This window comes from Cololabis saira, chromosome 18 (genome assembly GCF_033807715.1).
Source record: "Cololabis saira isolate AMF1-May2022 chromosome 18, fColSai1.1, whole genome shotgun sequence".
Classification (NCBI taxonomy): domain Eukaryota; kingdom Metazoa; phylum Chordata; class Actinopteri; order Beloniformes; family Belonidae; genus Cololabis; species Cololabis saira.
Window position 1 is genome coordinate 7,850,135 of NC_084604.1, and position 17,282 is coordinate 7,867,416.

The window sequence follows — 17,282 nt, forward strand, 5'->3', positions numbered from 1 at the left end:
ATCTGACCCAGACTCCTCCAGACTGGACTCAGACTCTGTGTGTCTCTGTCTTGCTATGCCTTTCCTCACCTGTGAGAGCTTCCCCCATTGCGTCTGGTCTTCCTCTTCAGACGTGAAACTTTTAAGGCCTCCTCGTCCTTTTCCATGTCAACATCCTGACTCCCACTTTCCTCCTTCACCTACATGTCTGTCCTTCTGCTTTGCACTCTTCTCCTTTCCTCCTCCACCTGTCTGTTTATCCTTTCTTTTTGCAACCTCCTCTTGTCCTCCCTCACTTTGCTGTTTCTCCTGTTCCCCTTCACCCCCCTCCACCTGTTCAGAATCAGAATCAAAAATACGTTTAATGCCAAGTTTGTTAAACACACACAAGGCATTTGTTGTGGTGATTGGTCCAATACGAAGAGAGAAACATGAGAGAAAATGTACAACATGAGGTTTTAAAGTGCCGGATATGAGTCTGTGCAAAGTTGACCTAGGATGTGCGTTAATGTAACCCCACTACCTAAAGGGTGAAAGTAAGCCGGTACAATCCGGTACTCCGTACCACCAAAAGATTCTGTGCCGGTACGCAGTCCCGGGAATAAAACAGACAAATTGCTGACAATAATTTCCACATACAGCGGGTCTTGAACCCTCGACCTGTCACACCAAAGACAGCGACGCTACCGCTCAGCCATGACTCAGCTTCGCCTTTTTTGACTGACTGAGTGAGGAGAGACAAACATAGCGATATAATGTAACTGAGTCCCGACCTGTTTTTTGGTCATTTTTAAAATATTTGTATGATATAAATATTAGTGAAACTCCACTATTTGTGCTTTTGTGAATAGCGTATTCCAGTCTTTACTTCCTAAACACACACACTGCATGGAAGGGAGCGTTTGATTTATTGTTTACGTAACGTTACTTTTTTTTTTTTCACGACCAAACCACGCACTTTATTGATGTCATTTGCACCGGGCAAGGACAAAAAATAAATGATTCCACCAAAATTCCAAATTTTTTGTGGTTGGCTGACACATTACCAGCATATTTCAAACATGCTGGTAAATAATCACATACTAAATAAATCACAAATATGATATTTGTGATTGGTTTTCATTCCTCGTTTCAGGAAAAAAAGAAAAAAGCGTAAAAAATGTTGAAGTAACGTTTTTTTTATGTTTTAAGTGTTTTGCCTTGACGAAAAAAATGCTTAAGTAGTTTTTTTTCCATTTCAATGCACACATTGTAAGAGACATTTTGAGACATTTTACTCATCTTTTACTCTTTTTTCATTTATGTGCCCAATGTTCTGAAAATTCAAAGACAGAGACTTGTTAACTGTTCAGCTGCTGATGAATTTAACTATAAATGTATTCTAATTTGCAGTGGCGATTTTGGTCTGTAAATTTTGGTGGGGCCATGCTGGAAAATCTTATGCAATCAGTATCAAGTGAGAGAAGGGACCACAGCCCCTTTGACCACAAAATTGCAGCTGAACAATGCCATCATCACACAAACAGTGCCAATCTAACGACATATATTATCATATCAATAGCGCTACTGTTGTGCCCTTAAATAGGGAAAAGTAGTGAGGGAAGATGTATAAATGACAGACACAGCTCTTGCCTTCACTCGATTGTATTCAGTGAGGAAGAGGAGCGCTATTCCCCCTACTGGAACCCTGAGGTATTACCACTGGATTGACGCACAATTACCACAAACACTTACACTTTAAATGTATTTTCTACACAGTTATAACCGGAGCAACTTAGCAGAAATAACAAAAAAAAACGTATATTTTACAATACTCTGAAAAGGAATTAAATTATATTTTCTACAAAAAAACGAAATAATTACTCTCATCTGCCACACTGCCCATTTGGTAGTGTGGCAGATGAGAGTAATTATTTCGTTTTTTTACAAAAATGGGCAGTGTTCAAGAGCTCATATCAAATACTCAAGATCGAAACAGCAACGTGACAACAATAAAAACACAATGCACAAGCACGACAGTGCACGAGCATGGCGTGTACGGTGCACATGCAATACACAGCAATTAATAAAGCCACCACACAGAGTATACCACAGCCAAACAGCCATTTCAGCACCACAGACAGGTAAACAGCTCCATCAGCGTCGGGGAGCCCACGTGAGGTTGTGTCCCCCCCACACCCACACCCACACATGTATCGCCAGTTGCGCATTACACAAAGTCCACTATAATTCAAAGAATATAAGTACATGGTCAGTTCCACTATAAAAATCTGTTAGACTCACCGTTGACGATCACTTCTGGTTAAATCATCCGGTCGATGTGGTCCCAAACGTTTTATTTCCAACTTGATCTCAATTGCTAAAGTGCTAAATCGCACACTCACCAAATAGTCAACTTCATTCATTTTGAAAGAATGAAACGTCACCTATCAATCAAAGTACGTAGCCGGCGTACGGCGCGCGTCGCCGCGTAACCTACGTCGTAGACTCTGCGTTGGTGTAACGCAGAACCATAAATCAGCCTTTATTCTGGCGCGGTTTGAAAAAGACAAGCGAGTGATTATGTACATTCACTGAGTGAATATTATGAAAGTAAAATATTTATTTCTCGCTAGAAATATTTTTTTTTTTATTCAGTCCGCAAATGACGGCGAGTGCATTCTGGGAAATTCTGGGAACAGCCAATCACAGAGTGAGCTGTTTGACCGCCGGCCGACGCCGATTCAACATGTCTGCTTCAGTTCAGAGCAGCCAATGAGAGGCGCTCTGGGGCCCTGAGCTCGCGGCCCCACTGTCGAAGCTAATGTGTGCGCTGTACACGCGCACGCGCGCGCAGCAGTTCACCAGTTAACAACATTAGAGGCAGAGGTGCCATCTCCGCTGTGCCCCACCGAGCGGAAACAGAGGAGGGGCTGGATCAGGCAGGGCGAACTATTTACACACAGTTACACTACAAAAAGTGTCAGCAGATGAAATTAAGTTGCATCAAATGAAAACTGCGGACATTTCATTGGAGACAAATTTATTATGAACTTATGTTTAATGACACATAATCTTCCCCTGCTCAGCAGCGCACTCTGGTGGGGCCGTGCCCCACCGGCCCCTAATGCAAAGACGCCAGTGCTAATTTGAAACAAAACAAATTGTTATGATTTTGAAAGTTTTGTCAACATTTACAAATTATTCTGTGACAATCCTTGGTCCGGACTGGCCTTTATTTACACCATTTAAATAAATAATTTGTTATAGGCCTACACAGTGTCAAGTGTTTCTAATTTCTACACCATGCAGGCGTTAAAAAATTTAATGCGTGTTCAGGGATGCAAGAAACAGGTGGTGGGAGGAGAACAAGCCATGAAGGTTGCGGTCGTAGTACCAGCAAGAACTTTAATCTACTTTCACCCCTGTACCTACCTCTACCTGTTCTCCACCACCAACTTCCTCCACCTGCTCTCCTTCACCTACCTGTTTTTCCTGATCTCCTTTTTCTACCTCCACTTGCTGTCCTTCACCTACCTTCATCTGTTGTCCCTCACCCACCTGTACTGTATGTCCATCCGTGTCTCTGTCCTGTCCTGCCTGTGTCCTCCATCAACTGACTCTTGTTTTGGAGCAGAGATTTTTTACTCTGATCTTAAAAGCCAGGCTCAGCTCCTCAGTCCTGTTGTCTAAAATCATATGCAGCTGTCTCCTGTGGTCGCCTTCATCACGCTGTCTACAAAAATAACCACTGCATTATTCATCCGAGCAGGGGACTTGATGCTGCTGTGACCCACAACCTGCCCCGCGGCCAGACTGCAGTCCTCCACTGAACAAGGAAACCCCGGCGAGATCTTAATGCCGTGTTTCCTTGTCAGTTTGGTCAGGTCCATGGCGGCGTTTCAGACGCCGACCAGCAAGATGCTGGCCGACGAAACGCACACACACGCGAGAGCTGCAAGCAGTAAAAAGCCTTAAAAGCACAATGTTGTTGACTTTTATCCTTTGAGCATTCATACGTGTTAACTTTTGTGCCACAGAGGGGGTGCTGGTTCAGTTATTGAAGAGTTATTAATGATTGTCCTTTGACAATTATTAATAATTAATAAAGTAGATTATTTATCAAATTGAATTATCAAAATGAATTAATCAAAACGGGGCACCACCTGATATAATCAGGAAAATGATAACTAAACAGCAAAATCAGTCTCAAGGTAAGTTATTCCTCAGAATAATAGTAAAGGAAGGAATCCGAGCACAGACCTTTGCAACCAGCAGTTGTGACAAATATGTGTAAAATAAGCACAAACAACTTCTCTCATTCAAATTATTATCAGAATTTATTTACACAAGTATCAAAAAGATGATAAAACAACACTTAGGATAAATTCCGATGCCTAAACTACACATAAACTAAACTAAACATTAAACACAAACTTCTGATCGCGTGTGTGTGTGTGTGTGTGTGTGTGTGTGTGTGTGTGTGTGTGTGTGTGTGTGTGTGTGTGTGTGTGTGTGTGTGTGTGTGTGTGTGTGTGTGTGTGTGTGTGTATGTGTATCAGAACAGCGCCACGTCACGTGGACATACAACCAGTACTGGAGTTGAGGGGGTATGAGGGGGGGTGGCATCCCCCCCTGAAATAAAAACGGTCAAAATCATCCCCCCTGTAAAACTGCCATCCCCCCTTTCCATCCCTTATGTCATTTCATCAATGAATGTGGTTTTACTGCTATTTCAACATTTAGAGTCATCACCAGAAAAATAACTCATTTGAGAATTTTCACCTGTTTCAAGTAAATTTTCACTTGAAATAAGTAGGAAAATCTGCCAGTGGGACAAGATTTATCTTCTCATTACAAGCAAAAAAATCTTGTTCCACTGGCAGATTTTTCTACTTATTTCAAGTGAAAAAAAAGGTGTTTTGGTCAGTGCTATTATTTGTTATATATTATATTTGTAATCAGTACAAATTATCTGTCCCCATATGATAAAATCCACCATCCCACCGATTTTCTTTTACAACTCGAGTACTGCATACAACCAAAATGACGGACCACGTCACGTGGACCAAAAGAAAAATGGCGGACAGCGTTACGTAGACCAAAAGGCAGGTTCCTCATTCTGCAGTAAAGGGTTACATTAAACCGCAAGCTTTCATGGAGGTTATGAAGGAAGAGAGACTTAAAAGTATGATCTTCCTCCAAACCTGGTGTGTTGCATCCCTGGAAGAATGCAGCTGTCAGACACCAGTAATATTTTTTTGGTGGTTCTGACTTCTGGTGCTTAATTGAAGAAGCAGCCAGAGTAGCTGATGCCCAGTCGGTGTAAGAAAAATACTCTTCTTGCAGAGCTTCACAGAGTGCTTCATAGCAGTTTCTGGTTTCAGGTGGAAGGGATCTTATGAAAGCACGGCCACTTCTGGCTGTGGTTTTCCAGAGGAGCTTTACTTTTTCTCTGGATGATTCATGAGGCAAATCCCGGAGACAATCCTGAATGTCCTGAGATAATTCTCAATACTTAACCCTGGATCATCGAGTCGTTTCCCATTTCCCATTTCTGCTTTTATTATTGGTAATCAGGAAATGCCTTGTTTCCAGATTAATTTTTTTCAATATTAAAAGGAAAATTGGTTGGCCGTCATGTACATGGGCCGTAGTTCAAGAACACTCCTGAGAACTGTCTCAGAGGTCATTCTTTTTTTTAGTCAGAGAGGACTGAATGTGTAGGTAGTAAAATAGTGTAAATATTTAATAGTGGCATCACAGATGCAAGGAGGCAGGGAATGTTCTGCCCTTAAGCGAGTTGTTGTTATATTTTTGGTTGTTTGGCACTGCTGTTCGGTGAAATGCAATATGAGGTGTTGCAACATGAAGAGCAGAAACAGGAAGAATATTTATTCATATCAACATTATCTTTAAACATCCGTTGCTGTCCTTGATTTGCTTCTTCATAAGCATTGCCTGTGAGTAATATTATGTTGTTTACAAGGTTACCTTTCAGAATAAAAGAATATTTGTGATTGGTAAGATGCTTTTTCTATGTTTGTGTTAGATTAGTGTTGGTACTGGTTGACGTGCTCATAATGTATCAGAAGTTCAATATACCTATATTTAATTTGGATATTATCTAAATTTAGTTCAATTAATTTGTGTTATTTAGCAACAAAGTCATTATTAACATACATTGATTGTTCGTAACTGGATATTATTTGTTAATCGATAAGCAAAATGCAGCACAGCAACTTTTATACAAGATATAATGCTCATTTTCCAACTCAGAAGTCAACCAACTAAATAATTTCAGAGGGATGCTCTTATTCAGAAGGTATCTGTTTGGTCAAATGATATCTCCCTCTTACTTGTTGCTATGCAGGAGCTATAGTTTCAGAGCACGACCTCTTCTGCTAAATTTGTGAGATTACGAGCTTTGAGGTCACCTGACAATTCCAAAGTTGTTGTTTAAAGATATGTTTTCCCCTTTTTAGAACTATACATATTACTTATTTATTAAAGATATGATTTTGACTATATCTCAAGTGTTTCATATGCATAGACATAGATGAGAATAAAACATATAAAGCATTTAAAAAAATAACTTATTTTTGTGTTTATGTTTTGTATCAGGCCTGATCAGGTCCAGAGTGCGGGGGGCTGATGCTGCAAAGGCAAGAGTCCTCACCTTCCTGGATAGCCACTGTGAGGTCAACAAAGATTGGCTACCCTCCCTCCTGCAGAGAATCAAACAGGTAGAGGACAATATCACTGTGATAAAAAACATTAATTGTGTGGCTCTGAAATTCCCTTTATTGAATCTCAATTGAGAATCAGCTTGCTTTATTCTTTTCTAATCTGAGGCGGACTGTGTAAGGTTTACATTATCTGCATGGATGGAATTATGAGCACCAGTAGCCTCACTGTGATGGGGCACATACTACCGTCGTGGTAGTGAAGAGCTACTGATAATATAAGAGACTGTGAGCAAATGTTGCCTGTGTATTTTTTTTCTCCTTATCACAGCGCAAATGTTTGTCTTACCAGCATCTCATCTCGCCTTTGTATTAGAGATTTTGTGCCGCCAGGCTGGCATTTAAATTTACATCTCCACATCCGGGTCAACAGGGAGTGACCGAAATGTGAGAGTTTAACTTATCAATTTTATTGCTGTTTATATGTATTGTGGTTATGTCATAAGTCTAACAATTGCACACTGTTTATTGTGCATAAATATTTCTTATTACCAGACCGAATAGATATTGCTTTTTAAAGCTCTTGTGTCACTCCTGTCTGAAACACCCCTGTTTTGATGCTTATATTCTGTTTGACCCAATTAGTTAGGGGTTGGTTGTGTCTATTTAGGCTGTGCCTTTCAGTTGTTCGGGGGAGCTTATGGTGAACGTATGTCTGGTGTCCGCTCTCATGAAAAGTGACTTCTTTCTGGGTCCAATTTTGCTGAACTATTTTGAAAATCTATTTAAATATTTTTGTGGCTTTCAAGTCCATTCATTTTGTTTATATAGCGGTATTTTCTTTTTCTTTGATTTTGATACATTTTTTTTTCGGTTGTCAATAATTTATGCCTTATTAAATTGGGAAAAATAAAAACATTCCATCTTTTCCACTACCTCTCGTCTGCTCCTGAGTGTTTAACAACTAGTTCAAGTCTCTCATCCAAATCTACCCTTGACACACACCATATTCAAATGTGGAGCCCTTCACGGCACCACAAAAAGTCTCTTTTCTTTTTTGTGTTTTTCAATGTTACAGAAGTAAAAGTGCGATCATCCCATAAGTAGAAATAGATGTTGTTCTGATTGCCCTCATCTCCTTTCAAATGTTTTCTGTCCTGTCTTCTTGAACTTGACACCTCATAATTTATTAAATTATCAATTTCATCTCTTGCTCTTTAATTTCCTAATTTTCACTCAAGCCCAATACTTAATTAGGGCCCGAGCACTTACAGTGCGAAGGCCCTATTGTATCTGTAGGAGATGTTTTTTTTTATTTTTCTCGTTTTTCTTCCGACGAAATGAGGGCCTTTCTTTTGCCCCAAAAGTCACCAAATTTTGCATGCAAGCTAGGCCTGGTGAAGAATTTGATATTTAATGGTTTGCATTAATGGGCGTGTCCTAATGGCTCATCAGCGCCCCCTAGAAAACTTTGTGCCTCAAGCCCCACAATACAGTTTGACGTACATGCACGACAATCGGTACACACCTGTATCATGTCGCAACTTAAAGAAAAGTCTCTTGGCGCCATGGCCGAAACCGAACAGGAAGTCGGCCATTTTTTATTAATTGTGTAATTTTGGCGCAATTTATGCCATTCCTTCGGCAGTTAACCATTAACAATTAATGCAAGCGGGATGTCAGCAGTGTGGACATATTTCAAAATAACGGACGACGACAGAAGCAAGGCAGACTGCGGGCTGTCCGCGCTTGTTGCAATCTTGCCTGAAACGACGGGTATCACTCTCTTCTCATCACCACGCCGACTAGGGGCTAACCCAAATGTAACAATGGGATTGTTTATGTTCTTCTTCTTCTCTGTTTTATTGGTGGATCGCAACCAACTTTAAGGTACATACTGCCACTGTACAAGAGTGTGTAACATCATTTCATTTAGCCTGATTTTTTTAATTCTATTTGATTGTTTGTGTTGTTTCACACGGACGGCTTCAGGTGAAGCACCGCACATGCTCAGTTGATGTTCCTGCGATGACACTAAAGCGCGGAGGAAAGACCGGCCAGCTGAGTTTTGTTTAAAATTGAATTTCTGTTGCAAATAAAACCTGTCTTCCAATTCATTGCATTGTTCATTGCATTTTTAGCCTAATTATTTTTGTTTTGAAGTATCGGATCGGTACTCGGTATCGGCGAGTACACAAATTAAAATACTCGTACTCGGTATGAAAAAAATGGTATCGGGGCATCCCTAGTTAAAACTAAAACTTGATCCAAAGGTTTTTCTTTTGGGCAACCCTACAGGATATCAAATGGGGCAAAACAAATCATCTTTATTGAGGACAATAACAGTACTCTATTGTTACAGCCACAGACCCCCCAAGATAGAACAGTGGCAGCAAAGGGTTAATGAGGTGTCATGGAGAGGATTACAGCTAGATTGCAGCTGAAAATGGATTCATTCATTGATATATGGTGACCATGGATGCTGATGCATGATCGGAGCTGCCACTGGTTTGATACCACCTGGACGTGTATTAGAAAGCAAAGCAAATCGGTAGAGCGATTGTACTTTGATGCTTACACACTTACGTTTTTTACATATATATATATATATATATATATATATATATATATATATATATATATATAAAAAGATGTTTCGCCTCCCATTAAACATTTGAACCCCAAGTCATACCGGCATTCTCTTATCAATGTCCAGTTCCAGTTCTGGGGACTTTAGGGTTCTGAGGGTTAAGAAGGCGTCCTCAGTAGCCCCTTTCACACAGCCAGTTCGAGGCGGGAACGTTGCGCCTTTAAGCCGCCTCGCTGTTCTGTGTGAAAGTCACGGAGGCGGAATGGGGGGGCCAAGTGGCCCCACCAATAAGCCGGCAGCGGAGGTAGTCACAGAGCCGTCACAGAGACGAAACGGGGTCTGTGTGAATGACACAGCCGGCATGCCGCTGACATGACGGTCGGACTGACGCTGTCGTCACGCCTCTGATTGCGGAACGCCGGCATGCTGTGTGAATTTACAGACGGAAGCGGCGTTATGCCGGCGTTGTATGGTTCTGTGTGAACCAACAAAGGCGGCGTATTGGCAGGACTTCTTTACACCAATATTGCGGAATCTCTGTGTGAAAGGGGCTAGTGTAGATTGACAGGTGGGGGCTTGAAATCATGAACTCACTGCAGCCTTGTCCTGTACGCACAGAGATTTCTTGAGACTCAGAATCTTTTCATTAAGTGGTTTTGATGATGACATATTTAAATAATTTACTACTACTACTAGTACTACTGTCATTTAGCAGACGCTTTTATCCAAAGCGACTTACATCTGATACACACACCATGGAGCAATTATGGTTAAGGCCTTGCTCAGGGGCCCAAGGTGGTTCATCTTGGTTGCCATTCTGGGGCTTGACCCTGGTCCTCCCACCCAAGCTCACCTCTGTAGCCACTAGACTACAGTTTAAAATAGATTTTAAAAGTCAAATGATACATTATTTATTCTGTATTTGGAAAATATTCAGTGACATAAGTGGTCAAGTTCAAGTTTTGTGGGTGTACCCTTGATTTAGTGCAAAAAATGTACTATTGTTGCAGCTCAGAAAGGATTAGAAAAAAAAAGTACTGTAACTACACACGTCAAGCTTCAAACTTACTTTCAGTTTTACACCCTGCCTAATCTCAGGCTCATGTTATGTAATTGCTTTGTTATATGTCTTCGGAAAAAAAAGTTGTTTGTGTATTTGATATTTGCGGGCATGAATAAAAAAGTTTTAAAAAAATGACTGCATAGTATTTGACATAAAGAAGGTAAAAAAAAGAAAAGAAAAAGCTTTGTGGACCTTAAGGCTTGTGGAGTGGCAAGGTAGACTGTAATGTTAGAATGATGCACCCATTAACCTGCCAGAAATTATAAAGCAAAGGTTTTGTCATTTATTCTTTTATTATTATATTATTATTATATTTGGCAGATCTGGCCCTGGCAGGCTGGTCTAGCAACAACCCCCATAACTATCAGGGTCTATGGCTGAAAGCTTTCACACAGTGTGAATTTTTTTTTTCCACTCCTCCTCTTTCTTAGTGTCAGTGTTCTTCTACCTCCTGAAATGGCGGTGCTGACCTCATGCATCTGTCTACCTGTTTTCTCTTTCGACAGGCTATATTTGAAGGAAATTTCATAGTAAAATGACTAAAGGAATCTCATAATTTTTTTTTTTTTTTTTTAAACATTATCCATTTAACATGTTGTACTCTTTCACTTTGTTCAGTTTAGTTCAGTTTTCCCATTGTAAGTGATGAACACAAGAGATATAGGGACACAAATTCATGTTCTTATGGCAGGAGGGGAAAATTGAAGTCTGGAACAGATTAAGATTTTTGAAATGATTATTGTAACTTCTGTCTTCCTGTTATGCTAATTTTAAGCAAATTGTTTTTATTTTTCCAGTCTTTCTTTTTGTGTGTACATTATTGTTGCTGAAATTCTTTCAGAGCAGTCCAGTTCCCTCAGATAAACACACACTGGACAAGCAAAATCTGAATTATTTGTAGTTTGATTATCTGTTTAATTGTTTTTCTCCAGTCCCTCAATATCTATTTGCCTTCTATTCCCTTCAAAGGCAATATCTAATGTTTTTTTTTCTTTCTTTGGATATCCAGGACCCAACTTGTGTGGTCAGTCCAGTCATTGATATCATCAACATGGACAGTTTCAACTATGTTGCAGCCTCTGCTGATCTTCGTGGAGGTAAACTATCTTCAATTTGTTCTCAGAAAATAAAGTGGGCTTTGCTGTACCTTCAGGGTATTGTTTGGTGACGAAAAGAGATCCCTAAGGATGTCTGATATATGAAAAGGTCTCTAGAGAAAAGTTAATGAACCTACTTTCTTAGTTTAAACACTTAAAGCAGTACTATGTAACTTTTCCACCTTAATGTAATATTTCCAGAGTCATTGTGATGGTACATCAACTTCCAACAGGTTTAATGAACCTCTGTCATGGTCTGAGGGGTCTGTATCACCTTCACTGGCACTATGTAACTTTGAGGAGCATGGTAGGAACCCTGCCACACTAAAAAACTACACATTTTTACGGCTTTGACTGCTTTACGGCATACGTCACTTCCCCCTCCTTCCCGATTCGTAGTCGAGACGAAAATGGGCGGGCCGTGGAGCGCAGAGCTCAGGAGAAGCTGGTAACCCGTTGCTGTGTTGTAGCTGCAGCAGCTCCACACAACAGACGTGGGAAAAGATCGCTAATGGTTTAACTTTTCACCGATTTCCTGCTTGGAGGAAGAACCACGGAGACCGGCCAAGTATCTGAGATAACAGAGTAAGAGTCGTCGGCTCGCTTGGATCGCGGTTGTAACGACCAAACATAACCTTCCACACATGATCACAAACAATCACTCACACAGACCGGGTCGGATCAAAACACGGGTTTATTAAACCACAAACAAACAAACACACAGACCGGGGTCGCATCATTCATACGGGTTTTATTCCCACTTCTCCAGCTAAACACAGTTGCTGGCCAGCTCTCTGCGGTGCGATTAACCCCAATCTTCAGATAAAACTAGTTTTTTGAGGAAAAGATATTAACTCTATTTGTAACTACAGAGGAAAAAAATAATCTCACCAGGAAAACAAAAATATTGCTCACGCCTCGGAGCCTCTTCAACATAATATAACAGTCAAAAAAAAAAAAAAAGAGAAGTAAGAGTGATACAAAACATGTACTGTATGTTGTACTATTATACTAATTTATTGAAACACATGGCGAGTCAAACATTTACCAAAGCAGCTGCCAAACACTCCTAAACAAAGTAGCCGGAGACGGTGGTTCTGCAGAACTGCGGCAGTAAATCCTCATCGGAGCTCCACTCTTTGATAGGGATTTCATATGGACCCAAACCGTAAATAATCATTATTTTCTCCATACACCGCTCCCTGGCTTACTTGTTTAAGGTATCCCGGTAAATTCCAGTTCCTTTCCAGCAGTTTAACATCTTTTTTTTTGCGTTCCATCTATTCACTTGGTGAAACAGAAAAGTAGTTTTGAAAGTCCGTCCCGTCTTCATTCGCTATCAAAACAAATGCACACGACGGGCACAGGATCTTTCCGGCAGTACGCGCTGGTGCTCATGGGAAATGTTGTTTTCTTTCTGGTAAAGCACTACCGCCTTTGTCCAAAGGAGCCGCCAAACTCAACAAAAGCTGAAAGTTACATTGTGTTGCTTTAAGGTCTATTTATTGTATTATTTTATTGACTGATTAAAAATCAAATGTCACCCTATCTATATTTAATTTAGTTTAATATCATATTTGAAATATAGACCAGATCAGATTCAAACATTTAAATGCACCTGTTCATGAATGATTTATTTTCATTATTTCAACATATTTTAATATTCCATACTGCAGCAATAATATTGAAGAAACTCTGAAATAATTAAATCAGAGTGAACATTTTTTATTTGAACAATGTCAAAACATGTTATTGTTTCTCTGTCTCTCCTGTCTACCATATAAGGTTAAACATTGTGTGGCAGGATGGTTTCTTTCTAAAAAAAGAGTGCCCGGTCTATTAATGTGACTCAAATTCAGCATATTTTAAGAGAAATGTATTAAAGCCCCCTCAGGTGAAAGCTTTATGGACAGAGGTTATTTCAATGAAATAAAATGGACATGATAGCTTAAAAAGTTGGGCCTGAGAGTTGGTAGCCTGCAGCAGCAGCTCCAACCTCTTAATCTCTATTTTACTTGGTGTTTGGGTTACTTGACTTGTTCAGTATGCAGACTGCACAATAAAAGGATACAAAATCCTAGACCCCCTCTATATCAACATGAAGGGAGCATACAGCTCTTCTTCTCCACTCCCGGTGGAGAAATCAGATCCCAGCTGGATCTACACTGAGGCAACCTACTTGCTACTAAAATATAAATATAAAAATGAAGGCATCAGTGCAAGGAAAATGTTAAAAGAAAAAATTGCCCCTTGAGGAATGATTCAGGGTCACAGACTGGGATCTTCCTATAGAGGACATTGGTGAGCTTATTAAAAGATGTCTCTAGTAACTACATCTGCCTCTGTGAGGGAGAGGGAGCATCAGACCAATTTAAAAAAATCATTTCATAACAACAAACAATGGAATAACAAGGAAATTTAAGATTAAAGTGAAAAAAAGGACAAAACTACAGGGATGAGATGGAAAAACTGTCTTTGAAGTGTAATAATAATAACCTGGGGCCTCATTCATAAAGCTTGCTTGCGCACAAAACAGGGCTTGAAAGATGCGCACGCCACCTTCTACGCAAAGGTTGGGATCTAAAAAAAAAAAAAACTAACCGAAAAATGTGTGTATCTTTACGCCAACCCTGACCCTCGCGCACGAACATTTTGAAGATATGGGGAACTGGCGACGCAGGCGGTGAGGTGGTGAAATTAAGCCAGATTCATGTCATACTTTTAATGTCATCACATATCAGACTTATAGATCCATGTACACCCAAGCCGGTGTTCTGCCGAGTTGTCCTACCTCGGCAGAAAATACTACCGTATGATCCCTGTTTCTTTTATCTCAGTTTCTTTTTTTTCAAAGGCTTTTTCATGCAAATAGACGATTTAACAGCAGGAAGTCAGAATGTGCTTCCACATAGATCTATGTGCACGACGCTTCGGCGGAAGAAAAAATAAGTCAGATAACGCTTGCACATAGACATGTTGATGTCTATGTGGAAGCGTGATCTGACGGGATATTTTCATCCGTCAAATCATCCTACCTGCTACCTCATCCCTTACATATATACGGGGGCTGTGTGGAGAAGCTCTCGGATGTCAAGTTCCTGGGCCTGCACTTGAATGATAACCTGACCTGGAAAACCAACACCACTGCACGGATCAGAAAGGCACAGCAGTGACTCTAGTTCCTGAGACTGCTGAAAAGCATCGCCCTGGCCAAGAATCTGCTGCTGTCCTTTTACAGATGCTCGATTGAAAGTGTATTGGGATACTGCATCCCAATGTAGTTTTCCAGCTACACAACTCAGGAGAAGACAACAGAGGATCATCCCCACAGCAAGAAAGATCATCGACTGCAATCGCCTCTCCTTAGACGAGTTGTACAGGTCCCACTGTCACTGGACACCCACCCAGCACATCACCTGTTCCAGCTGTTACCCGGAAGGCCATTCAGGACTATAAAACAGACTGAAAAACAGTGCATACCCCCATGCTGTTGCAAAATAAATTAGCATTAATCTTGTGCAATATTCAACCTCACATTACCACATGTGCAATATTTGAATATATATATATATATATATATATATATATATATATATATATATACTTGTACATTCTGACTCTGATTCTTAACAACATTAAAGAAGTATGGAATGACACATGAAACATCTATCTAGAGTTATAGATTTACTTTTAAGCTAAAGCTATTTTTTGATGGCAGTAGTCTGCCTTTTTTATTGTCCACAAATGGCCAACAGCATAAAATGAGACAAAAGAGGAGAATGCAGCAAAGGAATAAAGAGAAAAAGAAACAAGTAAACATAGAAGGGAGTTTTTCTTTATAACATACACTGTGGTGGTAGCGATTGCAAATAAAATAAAAATGCAGCGAACCTTTTTAACGGCATAATAGGCCAACAAGCCTTGCATCTTCTGCTTGTCATCTCTTCATCAAATGTACTTTGATGCGAAATGTGTCAAATTGCTTAAATGGGTTGTTTTTACGTGAATCGAGCACCTTTTTCTGGCTGAGAAGCATGGCCTAAGTTTGCGAAGTGCTAATTCTTATCCCATCTCTGTGCGCGCACTCTGTCCTCCGTTCAGTGAGCTCTTCAGCCGTATACTCTGGCTCAAAACGGTAAGGACGTCCATCATATTCAAAGTCGTCGTCCACAACCTCAGAATTTGACAAATATTCAGACATGTTTCAAATAACTAACAGTAAACTAACAGTAGCGAACTCCAGCTGTACACAGAGCTGTGTCTGCGATGCGCGCACAGAGATGACGTCATGAGTTCAGAGGTCTTGTTTACAAACTGATTTATTTGTTACACATGCAGCCCCGGATGTAGACAACAGGTCCTGGAAGCAGATCTAGTGATTCATAAAAGAAATGAAGAGTTTTGCGGCAATCATGTGTTATTTAGACGCTGCATCGTCTGTGTCCCGCTGTGCCTCGCTCACTACCGTTATATTTAGGGCCCGAGCACTTGCAGTGCGAAGGCCCTATTGTATTTGCAGGAATTCTTCTTCTTCTTCTTCTTCTTCTTCTTCTTATTGTTCTGACAAAAGGAAGACCTTTTTGCCCCCCTAAACGTGCCCAAAAAGTCACCAAATTTTGCATGCAAGGCAGGCCTGGCGAAAAATTTGATATTTAATGGTTTGCATTAATGGGCGTGGCAAAATGGCTCAACAGCGCCCCCTTGAAAACTTTGTGCCTCAAGCCCCACGATACGGTTTGACGTACATGCACGAAAATCGGTACACACCTGTATCATGTGGCAACTTAAAGAAAAGTCTCTTGGCGTCATGCCCGAAACCGAACAGGAAGTCGGCCATTTTGAATTAATTGTGTAATTTTGGCGCAATTTATGCCCTTCCTTCGGCAGTTAATACGGCCCGAACCGTAACGTGCCCCCAAGTGTGTTATACATCAAAATGTGCGTCTCCATCCTCCGACACCACGCATTACTTTTCTCTTTCAAAAGCGTTACCGTGGCGACGCTAGACGCCAAAAAGCGCGCCCACCCTTCATCTGATTGGTTCAGACCGAAAAAACTTTGCGCCTCAAGCCCCATACTACGCTTTGACGTACATGAACGAAAATCGGTACACACCTGTATCATGTCGCAACTTAAAGAAAAGTCTCTTGGCGCCATGGCCGAAACCGAACAGGAAGTCGGCCATTTTGAACATTCTGAATTAATCGCGTAATTTTGGAGCAATATATGCCATTCCTTCGAGAATTAATACGGCCCGAACCGTAACGTGCACCCAGATGTGTTATACATCAAAATGAGCGTCTCCATCCTGCGACTACACGCATTACTTTTCTCTTTCAAAAGTGTTACCGTGGCGACGCTAGACGCCAACAAGTGCACCCCCCCTTCATCTGATTGGTCCATATTTGATAGTTCCCCAAAAGGCACCAAATTTGGCATGCAAGCCAGGCCTGGCAGTAAATTTGATATTTTATGGTTTACATTAATGGGCGTGGCAAAATGGCTCAACAGCGCCCCCCGGAAAACTTTGTGCCTCAAGCCCCACGATACGGTTTGACGTACATGCACGAAAATCGCTACACACCTCTATCATGGCACAACTTAAAGAAAAGTCTCTTGGAGCCATGGCCGAAACCGAACAGGACGTCGGCCATTTTGAATAAATTGTGTCATTTTGGCGAAATTTATGCCATTCCTTCGGCAGTTAATTCAGCCCGAACCGTAACGTGCACCCAGGTGTGTTATACATCAAAATGTGCGTCTCCATCCTGCGACACCACGCATTACTTTTCTCTTTCAAAAGGGTTACCGTGGCGACGCTAGACGCCAAAAGGCGCGCCCCCCCTTCATGTGATTGGTCCATATTTGATAGTTCTCCAAAAGTCACC

At 40.8% G+C, this 17,282-nt stretch overlaps 1 protein-coding gene across 1 annotated transcript in view; it reads left to right on the top strand.

Annotated features, from left to right (window-relative positions):
• The window catches only part of galnt14 (UDP-N-acetyl-alpha-D-galactosamine:polypeptide N-acetylgalactosaminyltransferase 14 (GalNAc-T14)), a 277,326-nt gene that overhangs the window by 189,610 nt on the left and 70,434 nt on the right, over positions 1 to 17,282 (top strand). The window contains exons 6-7 of the mRNA XM_061707516.1: positions 6,583 to 6,704; positions 11,307 to 11,394. Coding sequence (XP_061563500.1) covers positions 6,583 to 6,704; positions 11,307 to 11,394 — 210 coding nt within the window. The remainder of the gene's footprint in view (positions 1 to 6,582; positions 6,705 to 11,306; positions 11,395 to 17,282) is intronic.